The sequence below is a fragment of the Oncorhynchus gorbuscha genome, linkage group LG05 (genome assembly GCF_021184085.1).
Source record: "Oncorhynchus gorbuscha isolate QuinsamMale2020 ecotype Even-year linkage group LG05, OgorEven_v1.0, whole genome shotgun sequence".
Lineage (NCBI taxonomy): Eukaryota > Metazoa > Chordata > Actinopteri > Salmoniformes > Salmonidae > Oncorhynchus > Oncorhynchus gorbuscha.
The window spans coordinates 60259297-60281619 of NC_060177.1; the positions used below are offsets into that span (position 1 = coordinate 60259297).

A 22323-nucleotide genomic window follows, 5' to 3' on the forward strand; every position below is an offset into this window, starting at 1 on the left:
TTTTAGGCTTAGGTGTTAGATTTAAGGTTAGGGTTATAATTGGGGTTCAGTTTAGGTTTGGGGTTAGGAATTCATTTTATGGTTTGGGGTTAAGGTTAGGTTCTCCATGGCCGATGTGAGTAAGACATTTAAGCGTGTTGACCCTTGCAAGGCTGTCGGCCCAGATGGTATCCTTAGCCGCGTCCTCAGAGCACGCGCAGACCAGCCTGCTGGAGTGTTTACGGACATATTAAATCTCTCCCTATCCCAGTCTGCTGTCCCCAATTTCTTCAAGATGTCCACCATTGTTCCTGTACCCAAGAAAGCAAAGTTAACTGAACTAAATGACTATTGCCCCATAGCACTCATTTCTGTCATCATGAAGTGCTTTGATAAGGTAGATTTGATATGATCCTTAACTAGCCTACCTGTCACTACCTACCTGTATCGAAATGTTCTTTAAAGCTGTATCCAAATAATTTCTAAAAATGTGTTTTCGCTTTGTCTTTATGGGGTATTTTTTGTAAACTCAGCAAAAAAGGAAACGTCAACTGCGTTTATTTTCAGCAAACTTAACATGTGTAAATATTTGTGTGAACATACAAGATTCAACAATGAGACAAACAGAACAAGTTCCACAGACATGTGACTAACAGAAATGGAATAATGTGTCCCTGAACAAAGGGGGGGGGACAAAATCAAAAGTAACAGTTAGTATCTGATGTAGCCACCAGCGGCATTAACTACTGCAGTGCATCTCCTCCTCATGGAATGCACCAGATTTGTCAGTTCTTGCTGTGAGGTGTTACCACACTCTGCCAACAAGGTACCAGCAAGTTCCCAGACAATTCTGGGGGGAATGGCCCTAGCCCTCACCCTCCGATCCAACAGATCCCAGACATGCTCAATGGGATTGAGATCCGGGCTCTTCACTGGCCATGGCAGAACAATGACATTCCAGTCTTGCAGGAAATCACGCACAGGACGAGCAGTATGGCTGGTGGCATTGTTATGGTGGAGGGTCATGTCAGGATGAGCCTGCAGGAAGGGTACCACATGAGGGAGGAGGATGTCTTCCCTGTAACGCACAGCGTTGAGATTGCCTGAAATGACAACAAGCTCAGTCCGATGATGCCATGACACACTGCCCCAGACCGTGACGGGCCCTCCACCTCCAAATCGATTCTGCTCTAGAGTACAGGCCTCGGTGTAACACTCCTTCAACGATACATGCGAATCCGACCATCACCCCTGGTGAGACAAAACCGCAACTCTTCCGAGAAGAGCACTTTTTGCCAGTCCTGTCTGGTCCAGTGAGGGTGGGTTTGTGCCCATAGACGACGTTGTTGCCGGTGATGTCTGGTGAGGACCTGCCTTACAACAGGCCTACAAGCCCTCAGTCCAGCCTCTCTCAGCCTATTGCGGACAGTCTGAGCACTGATGGAGGGATTGTGTGTTCCTGGTGTAACTCTGGTATTTGCCATTCTGTACACCTGTCCCACAGTGGTCTGCCACTGTGAGGACAATCAGTTGTCCGTCCTGTCTTCCTGTAGCGCTGTCTTCAGCATCTCACAGTACAGACATTGCAATTTATTGCCCTGGCCACATCTGCCGTCCTCATGCCTCCTTGCAGCACGCCTAAGACATGTTCACGCAGATGAGCAGGGACCCTGGGCATTTTTCTTTTGGTGTTTTTCAGAGTCAGTAGAAAGGCCTCTTTGGTGTCCTAAGATTTCATAACTGTGACCTTAATTGCCTACCGTCTGTAAGCTGTTAGTGTCTTAATGACCGTTCCACAGGTGCAATTTCATTGTTTATGGTTCATTGAACAAGCATGGGAAACAGTGTTTAAACCCTTTACAATGAAGATCTGTGAAAATATTTTGATTTTTATAAATTCTCTTTTTCTTTTTTTGCTGAGTTTAGTTTGTGAGCTAAGCAGGCTACTGCCTGGGAAGGTCTCGCACTCAGAAGTACGAGATGGGGTGGGGGCGGGGGTAGGTTGACCTCAGGTCTCAACACTGGAGCCTGAAGTAGGGGGAATCTATCAAATAGCGCACCTCTAACTTTGTACAGTACTAATGCAATTTAGCAAAATCACACTAATCACAAAATTAGTAAAATCACACTAATCACACACACTACGAAAGGCTACCAAATAAACCACTATTCATTAATAATACTGTGAATATATACAGTTGAAGTTGGAAGTTTACATACACCTTAGTCAACTAGATTTAAACTTTTTCACAATTCCTGAAATTTTATTCTAGTAAAAAGTCCCTGTCTTAGGTCAGTTAGGATCACCACTTTATTTAAAAAATGTGAAATGTCAGAATAATACTAGAGAGAATGATTTATTTATTTAAGCTTTTATTTCTTTCATCACGTTCCCAGAGGGTCAGAAGTTTACATACATATTTGGTACCATTGCCTTTAAATGGTTTAACTTTGGTCAAACGTTTTGGGTAGCCCTCCACAAGCTTCCCACAATAAGTTCCTACATTCCTTCTGACAGAGCTGGTGTAACTGAGTCTGGTTTGTAGGCCTCCTTGCTCGCACACGCTTTTTCAGTTTTGTCCACAAATTGTACATATGATTGAGGTCAGGGCTTTGTGTTGGCCACTCCAATACCTTGACTTTGTTGTCCTTAAGCCATTTTGCCACAACTTTGGAAGCATGCTTGGGGTTATTGTCCATTTGGAAGTCCCGTTTGCGACCAAGCTTTAACTTCCTGACTGATGTCTTGAGATGTTGCTTCAATATATCCACGTAATTTTGCATCTATTTTGTGAAGTGCACCAGTCCCGCCTGCACCCCCACAACATGATGCTGCCACCCCCGTGCTTCACGGTTGGGATTATGTTCTTCGGCTTGCAAGCCTCCCCCTTTTTCCTCCAAACATAACGATGGTCATTATGGCCAAACAGTTCTGTTTATGTTTCATCAGACCAGAGGACATTTCTCCAAAAAGGTACGATCTTTGTCCTCATGTGCAGTTGCAAACCGTAGTCTGGCTTTTTTTATGGTGGTTTTGGAGCAGTAGCTTATTCCTTGCTAAACGGCCTTCAGGTTATGTCGATATAGGACTTGTTTTACTGTGGATAGATATTTTTTTACCGGTTTTCGCCAGCATCTTCACAAGGCCCTTTGCTGTTGTTCTTTGATTGATTTGCACACCAAAGTACGTTCACGTCTCCTTCCTGAGCGGTATGACGGCTGCGTTGTACCATGGTGTTTTCACTTGCATACTATTGTTTATACAGATGAACGTGGTACCTTCAGGTGTTTGGAAATTACTCCCAAGGATGAACCAGACTTGTGAAGGTCTACAAAAAAACATTCTGAGGCCTTGGCTGATTTCTTTAGATTTTCCCATGATGTCAAGCAAAGAGGCACTGATTTTGAAGGTATGCCTTGAGATACATCCACAGGTACATCTCCAATTGTATCAAATGATGTAATTAGCCTATCAGAAGCATCTAAAGCCATTACATCATTTTCTGTCATTTTCCAAGCTGTTTAAAGGCACAGTCAACTTAGTGTATGTAAACTTCTGACCCACTGGAATTGGGAATCAGTGAGTTACAAGTGAAATAATCTGTCTGTAAACAATTGTTAATCGACTTGCCAAAACTATAGTTTGTTAACAAGAAATTTGGGGAGTGGTTGTTAAACAAGTTTTAATGACTCCAATCTAAGTGTATGTAAACTTCGACTTAAACTGTAGTTTCACAGACATATTGTTGCATTTTTTCTGATTTGTGCGAAATCGTTAAGAATAATATAACACAGTCCAAATTTGTGGATCGCTCTCAGATTTTTTCTTACTCTTCCAGTGACTGTAGCTGAATCATAGAGGAGCTTTTGTAATGATGAGGCGGTAAGTCGGAAGCAGGTGAAACGTTTTAATAAAACAAAACCATGAACACGACACCAACATAAGGCAGTACGCCGATACACAATAACAATACCAACAAGGAAGGGAACGTGCCCACTCACCCTGCCAGTCCTGACAGTGAGTCTTCAGGAACCTCCCTAGCCCCTGATTCATCCCCTCCACCTGCCCGTTAGACTAAGGCCGCTACCCGGATGTGAGGCTAACCTTGACCCCAAGCTTTTCCAATTCTGGATGTGAATTGGGGGCCACGGTCTGAGATGTCCTCCGGAAGGTCATAATGCCGGAAGACCTGCTGGAAAAGTGCCTCAGTGACCTGAAGAGTAGTGGGAAGACCAGGAAGAGGGATTAGGCGACATGACTTGGAGAATCTATCCACTACCACTAGAATGAAGATCAGTAAGTCAGTAAGTCAATGGATAGATGGGACCAAGGTCTCTGAGGCACGGGAAGCGGCAGGAGCTTCCCTGCTGGAGCATTCCGGGGGGGGGGGGACTTGGTTTGAGCACACTCGGAACAGGAGTTGATACTGCTAACATCCTGCACCAAGGTGGGCCACCAGCATTTCTCAGTTAGGGAATGGATGGTGTGAGAAATTCCTGGATGTCCATTGACGACAGCTGTGTGCCCAGGTCAGCAGCCAATCCCTTATCCCTGTGGGAACATAGATGTGTGTGCCCAGGTCAGCAGCAGATCCCTTATCCCTGTGGGAACATAGATGTGTGCCCAGGTCAGTAGCCAATTCCTTATCCCTGTGGGAACATAGATGTGTGTACCCAGATCAGCAGCCGATCCCTTATCCCTGTGGGAACATAGATGTGTGTGCCCAGGTCAGCAGCCGATCCCTTATCCCTGTGGGAACATAGATGTGTGTGCCCAGGTCAGCAGCTAATTCCTTATCCCTGTGGGAACATAGATGTGTGTGCCCAGGTCATCAGCCAATCCCTTATCCCTGTGGGAACATAGATGTGTGTGCCCAGGTCAGCAGCCAATCCCTTATCCCTGTGGGAACGTAGATGTGTGTGCCCAGGTCAGCAGCCGATCCCTTATCCCTGTGGGAACGTAGATGTGTGTGCCCAGGTCAGCAGCCGGTCCCTTATCCCTGTGGGAACGTAGATGTGTGTGCCCAGGTCAGCAGCCGGTCCCTTATCCCTGTGGGAACGTAGATGTGTGTGCCCAGGTCAGCAACCGGTCCCTTATCCCTGTGGGAACATAGATGTGTGTGCCCAGGTCAGCAGGCAATCCCTTATCCCTGTGGGAACGTAGATTTGTGTGCCCAGGTCAGCAGCCGGTCCCTTATCCCTGTGGGAACGTAGATTTGTGTGCCCAGGTCAGCAGCCGGTCCCTTATCCTTGTGGGAACATAGATGTGTGTGCCCAGGTCAGCAGCCGATCCCTTATCCCTGGTTTGGCGCAGATTCAGTCTCCTCGCTGTCCGTATGTACTCAAGGTTCCGATGGTCAGTGAGGATGACAAATGGTTCCTTGGCTCCCTCCAGCCAGTGTCTCCACTCCTCTAATGCCAATTTCACTGCCAAGAGCTACCGATCACCAAGAGCTCCCGATCGCTGACGTCCCCCTGTCTTTGTGACAAAACTGCTCCGACACCCACCTCCGATGCGTCTACCTCAACCACAAAGGGTAGCGGTGGATCTGGGTGTTTTAGCAAGGGGGTGGAGGTGAAACACCCCTTGAGGAGATGAAAGGCGTCGTCGGCTGCTGGAGACCAAACCAACCTACGAGGCCCACCCTTGTCTCCAAGAAGGAGACAGCCCTCTGGTGGAATTGGCACTTCTCCGCCTTCACAAAAAGGTTGCTAGCCAAGAGGCGTTCCAGGACTGCTCGAAACGTGAGTGATGTGATCTTCCAGGTTGGTCGAGAAGATCAGGATGTCATCGATGTACACAATCACCTGACGTCCGCATGTCCCTGAACACCTCGTTGACGAATGCCTGGAACACTGACGGAGCATTGGCTAAGCCAAAGGGAATAACCAAGTGCTCGTAGTGACCAGACATTATGCTGAACTCCGTCTTCCACTCATCCCCCTCCTGGATGCGAATGGGATTGTAGTCACTCCGCAGGTCCAGTTTGGTGAAGAACCGGGCTCAGCGGAGCTGCTCGATGGATGACTGCACCAGCGAGAGAGGGTTCCGATACTTTGCGGTGATGTCATTGAGTCCACGGTAATCAATACAAGGATGTATTCCTCCCTCCTTCTTGGCCACGAAGAAGAAACCAGCCAACGCAGGGGACTTGGACCTGCGGTTGAAACCCTGTTGGAGCGCCTCTTGAATGTAGTCCTCCATGGCCTGGGTCTCAGCCACTGACAGAGGGTAGATGCGTCCGCGCGGAGGGAAAGCACCGGAAAACTGGTCAATGGCAAAGTCCCAGGGGCGATGAGGAGGTAGACAGGTAGCGCGGGTCTTGGAGAATAGCTTCCTTAGATCCTGATATTCCTCCGGGATGCTGGGCTGGAGGGCAACCACAGGACTCTCAAACAACGTGGAACCACAGGGGACAGGAAAGCAGGTCGTCCGGCATTCAGGTGACCAGTCGGTGATTCTCATCCTCGACCATGAGATGATAGGGTTATGGCGCTGAAGCCAAGGTAGACAGAGGATGATCTTGTGAACTGGTGCAATGGTGATGAAGGGATGTTTTCCTGGTGATTGGGCTCCATGGTGAGGGTGAGTGGTTGGGTGATGTGTGTGATGGTTCCAGATCCTAGAGGCTGACAGTCGAGACCTTGAACTGGAAAAGGAGAGGAAGCAAGGGTCTGATCCATAAAGTTCCCTGTGGCCCTGGAATCCACTCAATATGTAGACACGGGACATGAGGGACAGTCAGCCAGAGTGATGGGTACTAAAAATAGTCTAACAGGAAGAGCAGTAGATGGAATACTCACTCCAGGTCCGGGGGATATAACATCACGTGACCATCCCTCTGCTCTAATGGATCCCAGATTCTGAAGTAATGGACACCGCTGGCACTTGTGCCCTCCCTGGGCACAGTACAGACAGAGCCCCAGCTGTATCCGTCTGCCTCGTCTTGCAGCGCGAAGACGTGTAACCCCTACCTCCATGGGTTCAGGCTCTGATCCCGAACACTCGCCGAAGGAGGGAGAGAAGTGATGGAGATGCCAAAGCTCCTGGAGGAGGTTATCCAGACGATGGCCATTGCAATGAGTGTGTCCAGGGTGAGGTTGTCATTGAGGCAGGCCAGTTCAGTCTGGACCTCCTCGTGCAGACCTCTTCTAAATAATGTGCTGAGCGCTGACTCATTCTATCCACTGGAAGCTGCTACTGTCCGGAAGGTAAGTGCATACTCAGTAGCCGTCAGATTCTTCTGCTGGAGCTGAAGCAGACACTCACCTCCTGCTCTGCCCTCCGCGGGATGATCAAAAATACATTTAAAACAGGGCCATGAACCCCTCATAAGACTCGAGCTCCTCCTCTTTCCCAGACGGCCGTAGCCCATTCCAATGCGCACCCAGTCAGCAGAGAAATATCCGTGGCAACCTTAGACCTCTCGGTGGTGGGAGCTCCCATCTGATGTGAGAAATAGAGGGAGCACTGAAGGAGGAAGCCACGGCATTTGGATGATGTCCCTTCATATTTCTCCGGGAGAGATAAACAGGCATCGCTGACCTGAGTGGTTTGCTGGATGGGCTGGTGTACTGACTCGTTGGGTAGACTGGCTCTAGAATATCCTCCACTGTTGAGACGTTGTAGACTGTGGACAATATAAAGCCACTCTAAATGTGCAGTTTTGTCACACAACACAATGCCACAGATGTCTCAAGTTTTGAGGGAGCGCGCAATTGGCATGCTGACTGTAGGAATGTCCAACAGAGCTGTTGCCAGATAATTTTATGTTAATTTTCTCTACCATTTTAAAAGAATTTGGCAGTACGTCCAACCAACCTCAACTGCAGACCACTTGTAATTGCGCCAGCCCAGGACCTCCACATCCGGCTTCCTCTTTTGTGGGAAAAAACTCAATTCTGATTGGCTGGGAGACTGGCTCCCCAGTTGCTGTGCCTAATAAATGTATTTCAATGGGCCGATTTCTCTTGATGAACTGAAAGTCTGTAAAATCTTTGACGTTGCATGTTGCGTTTATATTTGCTCAGTATATTTAGCTAAAATAATGAATTGCTGAAATAAAATGGACAATTGAAAAAACGGATCCCCATTTTCTCAGGTGTTTATTACCCTGTCAGGTGAATGTCAGCCTAATAACTATAAGGCAAAGGTTTGAAGACAGCCGGCGGATCACTGTTTAAATATCTTATTCCCTCACCGAGTTTCATCAAGGGACAAGGGTATACAGCTAGGACTCTGCAGGCATGTGTTCTCTGTGATAACAGTAGAACAAGGGTATAACTGTGATAGCAAGGCACACACACACACACAGAGAGAGAGAGAGTCATTACGGAATGAGTCACAGATTTAGGGGGTTATTTGTTCCGGAAGGAATGACAAGGTACTATCAGAAGGGAGGTCTGTCACTCCCAAGATGGCAGGGTAGAGCAAACTGGAAAGGCCATTATAGGGTGGTTGTCACACATCATACCCCGCATGGCAATCCACCAAACCTATCCCCGGTGTGGGCACATTCCCTTTTTAATACTCAGCACTGTGTGTGCTATAAGATGTTTGTGCTAAGCAAACTTCCTGTGAGTATTGTTTGAGTGTTGTGACTGTAGTGTCTCTGAGGCCTCCCTCTCTCTCTCTCTGTCAACAGAGGTAAGCTGGGTGCGCTGCGTCTTAAGGTGCGTCTGGTGGAGGACCGTATCCTGCCCTCCATGTACTACCAGCCTCTCATTGACCTGCTGGTGGAGTCTGTCATCTCTCCTGCTGAGGTCAGCATCACACTACTGTCACAAACACAACACATTGTTATTAGCTCTTCAGAGGAGGAAGGGGTGTACCATCCACCTCAGTGAATTTCATACAAATAAAATTGTTAAAACATTTAAAAATGATACTAAATATGTTCACCAAATAATGTTTTAAAACACACTGTTTTGCAATGAAGGTTTACAATAGCCTCAACAGCCATCTGTAGGGTATCACCATGGTGTAGCCGGAGGAAAGCTAGCTTCCGTCCTCCTCTGTGTACATTGACTTCAATACAAAACCTAGGAGGCTTATGGTTCTCAATCCCTTCCATAGACTTACACAGTAATTATGACAACTTCCAGAGGATGTTCTCCAACCTATCAGAGCTCTTGCAGCCCAATCGTCCACCCAATCAAATGATCCGAGAATTAATCTAGTACTGAAAGCATAAGCTACAGCCAGCTAGCACTGCAGTGCATAAAATGTGGTGAGGAGTTGACAATAGTTTTGAACAAATGAATTTCTTCAAAAATAAAGGAGAAGCAGTTTCACTTACTTAGCTAGCAAATGCAGCTAGCTAGTTTAGCATACTCATACACCCTGCTCAAATAGAGGGATGTTAGCTAGCTTGCTATGGCTATCCAACACAATACTGGAACTCTTCCAACCCAATTTGTAAGTCGCTCTGGATAAGAGCGTCTGCTAAATGACTTAAATGTAATGTAAATGTAAGGTAAGCTTTTGGTTTTACTACTTTATTGCCGCCGGTGTAACTGCTAAATTTTTAACTGACTATACACTATAGTTACTGCATGATTGTAGCAGGTTTACTAACGTCTTAGTTTTATTAGCTATGTTGACTATGACGTTACTTTAGCTAATATGGGGACAACGATGTAGGTTGTGTGTAGCAGTTATGATATGGTTTGGCTTGGAAAGGTTTTTTCGCCTGATGTGTTGTGCATTGAAGTCCACAAACGAAGGGAAAAGGTAAGAGGTAGAGAGCACATAGAATTATTATTATTTACCCATTTTTCTCCCCAATTTCATGGTAATTTCGTGGTTGTTACAGTCTTGTCCCAACTCCCTTACGGACACGGGAGAGGCGAAGGTCGAGAGCTGTGCGTCCTCCGAAACACAACCCACACTGCTTCTTGACACAATGCCCGCTTAACCTGGAAGCCAGCCACACCAATGTGTCGGAGGAATCACCGTACACCTGGAGACAGTGTCAGCGTGTATTGTGCCTAGCCCGCCACAGGAGACGCTAGTGCGCGATGGGACAAGAGCATCCCTCCCGGCCAAACCCTCCCCTAACCCGGACAACGCTGGGCCAATTGTGAGCCGCCCCATGGGTCTCCCAGTCAAGGCCGGCTACGACGGAGCCAGGATCTCAGGATCTCTAGTGGCACAGCTAGCTCTGCGATGCAGTGCCTTAGACCACTGCGCCACTCGGGAGGCCTCACAGAACACATAGATATGAGAAGGAATACAATGTGGCTGCTCTGAATGTGAGCCGTGTCATCAGGGGTCTATTCATTCCGCCAATTCTGTTGAAAAAACGTTTCTTAAAATGAAGCGAAACTGGGATTAACATACCTGAATGTGTCTAATAGAAACACTCACGTTTGCAACTGTTGGACTAATGATTACACCCTAGATCAGCTAGATGTAGATAAGAGTGTGCAAGGCTGTATTGAATGTGTCACCTCAACATTTTCTCTGGACCTGTGTCACCTATTTTTTATTTATTTTAAATTTTACCTTTATTTAACCAGGCAAGTCAGTTAAGAACATATTCTTATTTTCAATGACAGCCTGGGAACAGTGGGTTAACTGCTTGTTCAGGGGCAGAACGACAGATTTGTACCTTGTCAGCTCGGGGGTTTGAACTCGCAACCTTCCGGTTACTAGTCCAACGCTCTAACTACTAGGCTACGCTGCCGCCCCTATGTAGCGATCTTTCATTCATAGGCTAGGTTGTAACAGCCTTATGATGGGTATAGGCAAAATTTGAGTGTCATTTAATAGCCTAAACCTATAGATGTTACATTGAACTGGGTGAATGGAATATGAATGACAGTCGTCCAACATACTGTAATAGAAATAAGGCCATGCTCCCCAAAAAAAGGTGTCCCCCATCTTAAAGGGCATTGACCGCCACTGATATTGTTATGATTCATTCAGCTACTAATGAATTCCATTTTCATGCCATATGAAGATGCCATGATGCGTGATTCCTTTCTATGAAAACACATTTTCTTCTTTAGATTTATTTGAATATGCCATATCTTTCCACAACAGGGTTATATAGAGAGCATAATGTGCTCCATGGCTGACAGACACAAAGTCAGCTTCCTCTCATATATGAACACCTGGCTAATAGACCCTGACTATCTATGACCCCTCCCAGGTGGAGGACAGCAGCCCTCTGACCATGCTGGAGGAGGTGACCACGGTTGAGAGCCGGCAGGATGTGGCCATGACCCTGGTCAAGATCTACCTGGGCCAGGGCCTGGTGGTGCCCTTTCTGGACTACCTCAGCACCCGTGAGGTCAACCACACTTGTAAGAGACACTGGCCGGCTTCGGAATTTAACATTGGATAGGGAAGTCATATTTGTGAGCTTAAAAAAAACATGGTTATATGACCACTGAATCTCTTGGATGTAGGGAAAAAAATCCCTGTGAAGCTGTGAACAACCAGGGAGTGTGTAGGTTAAGGTAGTGTACAGTGTGGGAAGGAGCTTTGAGTGTGCAGTACGCTCATTCAAGGGTTTTTCTTTATTTGTACTATTTTCTACATCGTAGAATAACAGTGTAGACATCAAAACTATGAAATAACATATATGGAATCATGTAGTAACCCATTTTTTTTTTAAATTTACAAATCAAAATATATTTTATATTTGAGATTCTTCAAAGTAGCCACCCTTTGCCTTGATGATAGCTTTACACACTTTTGGCATGCTCTCAAACATCTTCACCTGGTATGCTTTTCCAATAGTCTTGAAGGAGTTCCCACATATTCTGAGCACTTGTTGGCTGCATTTCCTTCACACTGCGGTCCAACTCATCCCAAACCATCTCAATTGGGTTGAGGTCAGGTGATTGTGGAGGCCAGGTCATCTGATGCAGCACTCCATCACTCTCCTTCTTAGTCAAATTGCCCTTACACAGCCTGGAGTTGTGTTGTGTCATTGTCCTGTTGAAAAACAAATGATAGGTCCATTAAGCGCAAACCAGATGGGATGCTGTGGTAGCCATGCTGGTTAAGTGTGCCTTGAATTCTAAATAAATCACAGACAGTGTCACCAACAAAACATCCCCACACCATCACATCTCTTCCTCTATGCTTCATGGTGGGAACGACGCATGCGGAGATCATCCGTTCACCTACTCTGCATCTCACAAAGACATGGCGGTTGGAACCAAAAATCTAAAATTTGGACTCATCAATCAAAGGACAGATTTCCACCGGTCTAATGTCCATTGCTCAAGTTTCTTGGCCCAAGTAAGTCTCTTCTTATTATTGGTGTCCTTTAGCAGTTGGTTTCTATGCAGCAATTCGACCATGAAGGCCTGATTCACGCAGTCTCCTCTGAACAGTTGATGTTGAGATGTGTCTGTTACTTGAACTCTGTGAAGCATTTATTTGGACTGCAATCTGAGGTGCAGTTAACTCTAATGAACTTGTCCTCTGCAGCAGAGGTAACTCTGGGTCTTCCTTTCCTGTGGTGTTCCTCATGAGATGCAGTTTCATCATAGCGCTTGATGGTTTTTGCAACTGCACTTGAAGAAACTTTTACCAGATTAATTTTAAAGTAATGATGGACTGTTGTTTCTCTTTCCTTATTTGAGCTGTTCTTGATGTAATATGTACTTGGTCTTTTACCAAATAGGGCTGTGTTCTGTATACCACCCCTAACTTGTCACAACACAACTGATTGGCTCAAATGCATTAAGAAGGAAGGAAATACCACAAATGTACTTTTAACAAGGCACACCTGTTAATTGAAATGCATTCCAGGTGACCTCATGAAGCTGGTTGAGAGAATTCCAAGTGTGCAATGCTGTCATCAAGCCAAAGGGTGGCTACTTCGAAAGAATCTCAAATATAAAATATATTTTGATTTGTTTAACACTTTTTTTGGTTACTACATGATTCCATGTGTTATTTCATCATTTTGATGTCTTGACTATTATTCTACAATTGAGAAAATAGTTTTTAAAAAATAAAGAAAAACCCTTGAATGAGTAGGTGTGTCAACTTTTGACTGGTACTGTATGTGTGCTAGGCAGATTGAATAAGAGCCCAGCTGCTCACCTGCTCTTGTTCCTGCGTATCCCACAGAGGCTCTAAGCGTTGTTGGTATTTAACACTGATTTGACGCTCTTTCTCTAATCGTAGCAGCAGCCACGGTCGGGCTGTGTGGGCGGGCGGTGCACGCCTGCCAGCACTATATTTATCAGACCTCCGACAATTATCCACCCTTAAGTCGTTTCACAAGTTCTGCGTGTTCATTAATTATATTTCTGTCTCCACCCGCGCCCCCAGGCTAAGTCATAAGGAGTTTTGTTGTGCTCTGCGTGTTTTCTTCTCTTTCTGTTCGTGTGCCTTGCGATTACAAACAAAATGCCTAAGTTTCCATAGCAACTCCACACGATCTGAAAGGAAGATCCAAATAGATGTTGGGGAGCAGCAAGATATTAAATCAGGGCACAAAGACAAATGAGAAAAAAACCTCAGAAGGACCCAAACTTCTAACTATCCTTTATGTTGTGAAAGTGCAGGCAGCTCCTCCCTATCCCCTCTCACAAATGACCTTTAGGTATACAACTAAAACACTTTCCCTGGTAACAGGTCATATCACCATGACTACTTCAATGTTCCTCCCTCCAAGGATAAAGGTAACTGTGTAGCAAAGAGGGCCAAAGACAGTCATGTTTGAATACTGTAGCGCTAGTATTTGGGTGACCCTTGTAGACCAAGATCAATATCTGGTTCATGACTCCTCTTAGCCCCATAAACAGTGGTTTAGAAATATGATGTCCCTGACGTGTATAGCCTGTCCTATGTTATAAAGATATGTTACATTTTTGTTATTTACATTCCTCTTCCTTTTCATGTATCCTTCTGACAGCGGATCCAAACACCTTGTTCCGGTCCAACTCTCTAGCTTCTAAAGCCATGGACCAGTTCATGAAGGTGAGTGGAACTCCAGTATATTCTCATCATGTTGTCTAGGCATGCTCAATCCAACATGTTAGCTGGATTCACTCTTGGCAGTCACACTATGCTCACACCTGTCCCACAGTATATACATGCCAAAGACTTAAATCTAAGAACCACTATTATTCTGAATAACTGGTGTTAGCTGGATAAATATAAAATAGCATTGAATGTATGCTCTGTAAATGTGAGGTATTGTGAACTGGCAGGCTGTGGGGATGCTGTACCTTCATGAGGTCCTGAAGCCCATCATTAACCGCATCTTTGAGGAGAAGAAGTACATTGAGCTGGACCCGTGTAAAATTGACCTGAACAGAACCAGGTAAAGAGGAAATACTGGTGTAGAAATACAGATGTAAAAAATGGTTTGAGATGTAATAGTTTCCTGGATAACAGCACACAACATCTTCACAGTTGACTAGAGACAACAACATCAAGATATGAAAAAGGAATGTAAAAATGGGGGAAGGTTGTTGCCTGGCAACCAGAGAGAACCCCCTAAGATAGGCCCAGTCGGTATTAGATAGAACATCGCGACCCTGCCCGCCTGTGGTGAAAAAAAACCTGTGGTTACCTAGGTTACCCCATTGGCTCACAGCAAAACCTTGATCTTTTCCAAACGCAATTTTCTTGTTGCCTGCTTTTAGTCAATTACAAAACAACATTTAAGAAAAGTACAACATGTGTAAAGATGACTTTTCAACATTGCCTGCTCCCTAGCGTTCTCACCACTTAGAAAAATGTAATATTGTAGGGCTTCCCTCATCCCCCTTTTCATGACGATGCTAGCAGCTGCTTAAGTGAGTGAGTGAGTGCCAGCTAGCGAATGGAACATTAAGCTAGCCAAGACCAACAACACAACCAAACGAACTATACAGCTACAAGTAGTAAGTGGAGTTACAAACGGACTATAAACAAGTTAAATGTCTTACCTGTGGTGAAATGTTTTACGTTTAGCCTTCTTGGACACTGCATCCCCACATTTCCCACACTCCCACACTGAACAGCCTGAAACCAGAGGGCTGAAGCCGCCAGAGGGCTGAAGCCGCCAGAGGGCTGAAGCCGCCAGAGGGCTGAAGCCAGAGTGCTGAAGCCGCCAGAGGGCTGAAGCCGCCAGAGTGCTGAAGCCAGAGTGCTGAAGCCAGAGGGCTGAAGCCAGAGTGCTGAAGCCAGAGTGCTGAAGCCAGAGTGCTGAAGCCAGAGTGCTGAAGCCAGAGTGCTGAAGCCAGAGTGCTGAAGCCAGAGTGCTGAAGCCAGAGGGCTGAAGCCAGAGGGTTCCTCTTGCAGGCTCTATTTCCCTACGTGGGAATATTATGAAATCGTAGGTTAGGATTTTTGACCTGGCTGCGTGTACATTGAACAACACAGCAGCTTTTCAGCATGTTTTGTTATTTCTGTATAACAAAAATCGATGACGAAGTTGCCTCTTTTACAATGGGGGTCAATAGGAAAGAATGTTGGTTTCCCCAAGTTGTGGGCATGGTCGAGGGGAATTCCTTATTATTATGTGAATACCGCCTGGGACTATGCCTATCTCTAATACCCACCCATCTCCAGTATCTATCATCGCTACAGCCCAGACCAGCCCTGATATTTACACAGACTGATTCTAAATATCCTCAGACTTAACCTGCTATGTACTGTAACACTATGCTATCTGTCCACATATGTGCTCATGTCTCTACAGACATTACAACACTGAGGCATCTATTGATTCATGGAATGTCTTGATGTTGTATTGATTTGCCCTGTGCACAGACTTCCTAATTAGTGACAATGCTTTTTGTACAAAGCAAAGATCACAGTAACGATCCGGCAGACCCTTGCGTTTCAGAGCATCATTGATTTGGCAGTATACATTTAGTTTCAATGTAACACTGACCCCTCTCTTTCTCTCTGGAGGCGTATCTCATTTAAAGGTGCGGTGTCTGAGGCTGAGGTGAGGGAGAGCAGTGTGGAGATGCTGCAGGGCTATCTGTCCAGCGTCGTAGAGTCCATCGTGGGGTCAGTTGCCCAGTGCCCTCCCGTGATGAGGGTGGCCTTTAAACAGCTGCACAAGAGGGTGGAGGAGCAGTTCCCTGAGCCAGAGAACGAGGTCAGTCTCACCAATAGGTCAATGGTCAAATGCACCTACAAAGGTCACCGAGATGAAGGTGTGTTTTCAGTGCTGGATAGAGAATAGACACTGGGGCGGTGTCAGTGTTTTTCTTTATTCATATGTCTTGTACTCCTTCCCTACTCACCTTCTCCCCACAGGATGTGAAGTATCTGGCCATTAGTGGATTCTTCTTTCTGCGTTTCTTTGCCCCTGCTATCCTCACACCCAAGCTATTCCACTTGAGGGACCAGCATGCAGATACACGCACCAGCAGGACACTGTTACTGCTTGCCAAGGTACTGTGCACTTGCACGCACACACACACTAACACACATGCATGCACACACATTCCCAAACAGAGCCACACAGTAAAACCAGCCTGATCACTAGAAATAGACTTCAATTTCTGACATCTGAGAATGTCGATATACACAGAAAAAGAAAAACGATTGGTCAGCGCTGGGCGCGAACTTGTGATGCTCAGACCACTGCGCCACTGCAATTCACAATGCTCTAGCAAGCCATGACAATGGTTGATAATACTTGACGGTTACAGCAAGTCGTTTTTTCTTTTCAGCCATCCCCAAACCATTCCCATGACCTTAACCCCTCAGCATTAATGCCTTAACTGTCAACAATTGAATTGATTCTGTTTTAATCCTGTAACCACGCTGAATTAACCCTGTACCCATGCAGAATTAATGTGTCAAAAATAGAAGTTCATCCATAATACGTTGAATTTCGAAGGAAAACTATGAGACCGTGTTGGTAAAACAGTTGTAGAGGACAGAGTTGCTGTCCGTGGTGCTGAAGTCCTGTTGCTATGGGTCCTCTACAGAACATTTTCTATTTTTACCTCTGTGTGCGGCCAGAGCTTCGGAGAGGGGTGGAGAGGGGCTTTCTCTGCTCCCTTAGTTAGGTGTGTGTGCATGTGTGTGTGTGTGTGTGTGTGTGTGTGTGTGTGTGTGTGTGTGTGTGTGTGTGTGTGTGTGTGTGTGTGTGTGTGTGTGTGTGTGTGTGTGTGTGTGTGTGTGTGTGTGTGTGTGGGGGGGTGTGTGTGTGTGTGTGAGATACTCTGTTACTTAAAGCACAAGCAGCACCGGATCTTACTGTGCTTTTCATTTAATGCCAGGTTTGATAATGATACTCCTTGTCCATTTGATTGATGGTTTTAGTTACATGAGATAGTGATGGGTGAACATGGCTGTTTCTCTGTGTGCTCCAGGCAGTGCAGAGTGTGGGGAATCTGGGCTTGCAGCTGGGCCACGGCAAGGAGCTGTGGATGGAGCCCCTGCATCCCATCATCCTTTGCAGCGTGGCCTCTGTTAAAGACTTCCTGGACAAGCTCATCGACATAGACCAAGATAGTGGTAAGAAGCACCAGCAAGACACTGTTTATTCAGTAATGCATAGGGTCAGGAGTTTTTTGTCACTACGTCACCTGACTAGGGGAACTCTGGACTCTAGTAGTAAAGCATCAGTAGCCTGATGAAGAGCAAGCAGGTTACCGTAGAGATAAGGTAGAGCCACTGGAGGGGAACATCAGAAATTGGCTGGGCTCCTGTCCTGGCAGGCTAACCCACCAGGTGCCGGTGTGGCAAGGCCGTTTATTACTGATATCAATCGTAAGAATAGACCCACTGGTGAAATATTAATGGGCAGCTGGGAGCTGATGTGGGAGCGGGTGTGCTGGGCGTTGGACTGTGCAGCCCTCGCCACCCCTACACACCACACAGATTAGATAGCATGCCCTTTTTTTCCGTGGTTACGTGTCAGAGACTCTGTTGTTGTGGTGATCCGTCTTATGCCTCTGAAATATCACGTTCCAATCTCCATGTCATCTCAGCCACTGGGCTCTCCCTCAAAGGCCACTTTGACATTTAATGCACACTGGACAACGGCTCATAATAATGGCCAGAACGGAGCAAATGGAATGGCATCAAACACCTGGAAACCATGTGTTTGATGTAATTGATACCATTCCGCTCCAGTCATTACCACGAGCCTGTTCTCCCCAATTAAGGTGCCACCAACCTCCTGTGGTGCTGTACTGTATTTCAACAATATGTATAACAATACTGCTGCAGCTCCACCTTGTGTCCACATTGATAACAGTATCATTTTTGTTTGCGTGCATCAGCTGTCTTATTTCACTCTCTTCCTTTCTCCCATCCTACCTCATCGTCCTTCCACTTATTGTCACTGTTTTTCCTACCTCTCTCTACCCCACCATCCTCTATCTCTCTGCAGTGTCTGAGGTGCCCCAGAGGGCTGTGTTCCTGCCCTCAGTGACAGTGAAGGAGGGCTATCTCCAGAAGCACAAGGCCGAGGGCCCCCAGCTCCTGTCCCGCTTTGCCTTCAAGAAGCGATACTTCTGGCTGAGCAGTGAGACCCTGTCGTACGCCAAGACTCTGGACCTCTGGCAGGTCTGATCCCAACATACACTCTGTACAGAAACCTATCCATGACCAGCTTTGATAACAGCTCTGATGGTAATTCCTCCACTCTGTTACGTCAGAGAAAGCCGGACAAGAAAACTTTAAGGATCAAAGTCCTCTGAAAGTGACTCATTCATTATAACAAGGTAACAATGTTTCCTCTGGTGATGAATTGGCTCCTGTACCCTTCAAAGGGTGTTTGATCGTCATTCTGCCTCATAAAAAAAACATTTTAATTATCCCTCTGCCTTATTTATTTGTGTTTGGCTCTGTATGGGAACATCGTTAGTGTGGAGGCCATTGTCATGTGATGCCCAGCCTTTTGATAATGAACTTCTCTCATTTGCTTAGCCAGCACAGGACAAGAGTGGGGATAAAGAGAGAGAGAAAAAAAGAGAGAGAGGAGGGGTTTGGAGGAATAAGGGGGACAAAAATAGAGGGGGGGGGGGGGGCGGGGAGAAACCGAGATCGATAGAGAGCAGAAGAGCGAGTGAGAGAGATGTGGGGAAGAGAGTCAGGCCAGTAAAAGGCTGTTCTCTTTGAGCGGGCTCCTTCCTTTGTGTGGCTCGAATAAAGGCTAGGTTAATTGAAGGCTGTGGATATTCATAACAACATTGCAAATCAGACTGTGGACAATACCCCCTCTCCGCCTCGCCCCTCCCACCGTGCTCTAGCCTGAGTGAGGCAGGCTCCCCATGGAAGCAGCTGATTTACACATTAAAGCAGCCGTTCTGCCGGGTTTCTTCCGTCCTGCTCTCTCTCACTTTCTCCCCTTTTTTCCTCCTCTCCACCACTCTTTTCTCTTCTCAGTCCTCTTTCTTTGCACATCTTGAATTGCATAATAATAAAATGTAGGGGAAGGATAAAAGCGGATACGTACTGTTCAGACACTTGAAGCCGGGCCTTTACTCTCCCGAGGAGAAGCTGATGCACATCAAATGAATCATTTAGCTATTTGCCTGTATTCATAAGATTACCTACGGAGTAATACAGGAGTGCCACATGGACCTGTGTTTGGATGCTCATACTGTGTTATGTGCGTATCCTGCAGGTGCGTTCCTCCATCCCCATCCAGTGTGTGTGTGTCGTGGAGAGAGTGGATGAGAATGCCTTCCAACAGCAGCATGTGATGCAGGTCGTCGCCCAGGACAACGATGGACAGATCCACACCATCTATATCCAGTGCAAGGTACTGACAGACCCACAGTCACTGACCACACTATTGCAATTGACCCTGGACTGGGTTGACTATGTGGTACTTTCTTTGCAACACTGTGATGTTTGAGTGCAGCCTCCCCACTACAAAATGGTGGGCGTTATCAGAGACGGTATAAAAGGTAGAGTCTGTCTGTCTGCAGAATGTGAATGAGTTGAACCAGTGGCTGTCAGCCATCAGGAAGGCCAGTATCTACAACGAGCGCATGCTGCCCTGCTTCCACCCGGGGGCGTACCGCAGTGGGAAGTGGACATGCTGCCTACAGGCCAACCGCGCTAGTAATTATAACATTGACCATAATGGAAGCTTTGTTCAAGTGCCACACACTTAACATGTTAGTGCTTTTTTAACTCTTCATAATGATCTTTTTACCTGCCGTTTATGTGCACTGCTCTTACACCAGCCCATAGCTGTTTGCTCCCTCAGTTTAAGTAACTCACAGACAGAAAGGAATGTGAATACACTGTATGGCCCCTCTCTCTTGTTCAGCTTTAGGTTGCAGTCGCACTCACTCTGCAGTGACTCTGGGTGACTGGAGTGACCCACTGGATCCAGACGCAGAGACTCAGACCATCTACAAACAGCTTCTTCAGGGAAGAGACAAACTCAGGTCAGTGGCATACACTTTGATATTAGGACATTTAGAGGCTATGATAAACCTCCTCCAACAGAAAGTGTGCAGGATAATTTCCTTGTCACAAGGGGTCTACATTGCAACACTAGGACTACTCTCTACTCATATTCATTAGAAATAGCCTGTAACCCAGGAACACATAAATGTGGATTGATATGCTCAGCCTCTCTCACACTTGGTCACTACCATGGCAGGGAGATACCATGGTACTGGTGCAAATACTATGGTATTTTCCTGCCACGGTAGTGACCAAAAAACATAATAGTACCATGGTATTTTTTTCATTGTACTACCCTTGCAGGAAAATACCATGGTATTTGCATCAGTACCATGGTATTTTCCTGCCAAAGTTGTTTCCAAAAAAACATGATAGTACCATGGTATTGAAATGTAAAGTACCATGGTAGTACAGTGACAAAAATAACACGGTTTTGTACTAGCAGCATGTAGTGAAACATGAAAGCATGGTAGTTGTTTACAAGGTATTATCATGATCGTCTGTGTACCACCATTTTTCGGGTAAAGTGACATTGACTTCTTGCTCTGCAACGGCAAAGTGTACCCTCTTAAATCCCTTTAGCTCATAGTGAAAAACCACAACACACATTTAAAAAATTTGATTGAACCTTTATTTAACTAGGCAAGTTAGTTAAGAACAAATTATTTTACAATGACGGCCTACTCCGGCCGAACTCGGGCAACGCTGGGCCAAATGTGCGCCGCCTTATGGGACTCCCAATCGCGGCCGGATGTGAAACAGCCTGGATGATACAGACACATGGTCTAGTAGTGTAGTGTAGCCTCTTAAAACTTGGGACCTGGATAGGGTATCGTGAGAAGAATAGAGTCTGACACCTTGAAGATAAGGTTTAAAATAATTAGCTAGTTTATCTGGCACTCTTTAATACAGTTTTCAGTTGTCTCTCTCTCATTCAACTGACTCATTCAACTACTCTAAATACAATTGTAAATAGCCAACATACTACAAAACTATATAAAAAACATACTAAAAAACTACAAAAGGTATAGATTATCATCTTACTTCATAAATACATTTTCATCATGTCATTCTCAACATACCACTAACAACAGCAAGTTACAATGTTCGTTAGAGTCCTCTGTCGCCCTGACCACGACAGGCTAGCTTGACTGGCGCTAATGTTAGCCGATGTCAGCTTCTACGCTAAAGGACTTTTATGGATTAATTAAACTCCAGTTAACTTGGTCTTTCATATCCTGTGCTTTATGACTCGCTCACCGTGAAGATAAGGTTTCAAATCATTTATCTGGTGCTTCTCTCTTTAGTTTTCAATTGTCTCTCTCATGAAACTGACTCGCTGACTATGGGACAGCAGATAGTGTAGCGGTTAAGAGCGTTGGGCCAGTAACCGAAAGGTTGCTGGTTTGAATCTCAAAGCAGACTAGGTGAAAAATTGGTCGATGTGCCCTTGAGCAAGGTATTGCTCCTGTAAGTCGCTCTGTATAAGAGCATTTGCAAAAATGTCAAATGTAAGCAGGCTAGAGCCAATGTAGAGTGAGAGCGCGTTTATTTATTAATGCATTATACTCCCATTGTACCATGGTAACTCACAATTAATAAAGATGGTGCCATATGATTTTTGGAACCATTTATCATAATTGTGCATTACCATGGTTAATGTATAATGCAGGTTAAAACCATGGATTTTCTATGATCCACGTCTATACCATGGTATAAGGGAAAGTACCATAGTAGTACCATGGTATCAATGAAAGTAAGGCCAGCCTCTCTCACAACTCTCTCACAAACTCTGTTACACACTATCTAAACATTGATAAACATGTTGATCAGTCCGTTAATGCGAGTGTGCCATGCTGTGCGCTGTGCTGTGCCCTGTGCTATGTGGTTACAGGAAGCAGTATTTGGAGGCTGAGACGACCCCAGAGGAAGAAAAGAGACTGAACTCTGGGTTGCTGACTGGTGAGACAGTGCCTTTTTAATAT

The 22323-nt window shown here is 45.7% G+C and overlaps 1 protein-coding gene across 1 annotated transcript in view; it reads left to right on the top strand.

Moving 5' to 3' along the window:
- Positions 1 to 22323, top strand: part of LOC124036227 (rasGAP-activating-like protein 1) — a 59203-nt gene that overhangs the window by 32955 nt on the left and 3925 nt on the right. Inside the window, exons 9-20 of the mRNA XM_046350510.1 lie at positions 8625 to 8742; positions 11136 to 11289; positions 13866 to 13930; positions 14164 to 14276; positions 15857 to 16049; positions 16211 to 16348; positions 17278 to 17422; positions 18303 to 18478; positions 19542 to 19679; positions 19849 to 19984; positions 20196 to 20316; positions 22233 to 22300. Of these exons, the coding sequence (XP_046206466.1) occupies positions 8625 to 8742; positions 11136 to 11289; positions 13866 to 13930; positions 14164 to 14276; positions 15857 to 16049; positions 16211 to 16348; positions 17278 to 17422; positions 18303 to 18478; positions 19542 to 19679; positions 19849 to 19984; positions 20196 to 20316; positions 22233 to 22300 (1565 nt within the window). The remainder of the gene's footprint in view (positions 1 to 8624; positions 8743 to 11135; positions 11290 to 13865; positions 13931 to 14163; positions 14277 to 15856; positions 16050 to 16210; positions 16349 to 17277; positions 17423 to 18302; positions 18479 to 19541; positions 19680 to 19848; positions 19985 to 20195; positions 20317 to 22232; positions 22301 to 22323) is intronic.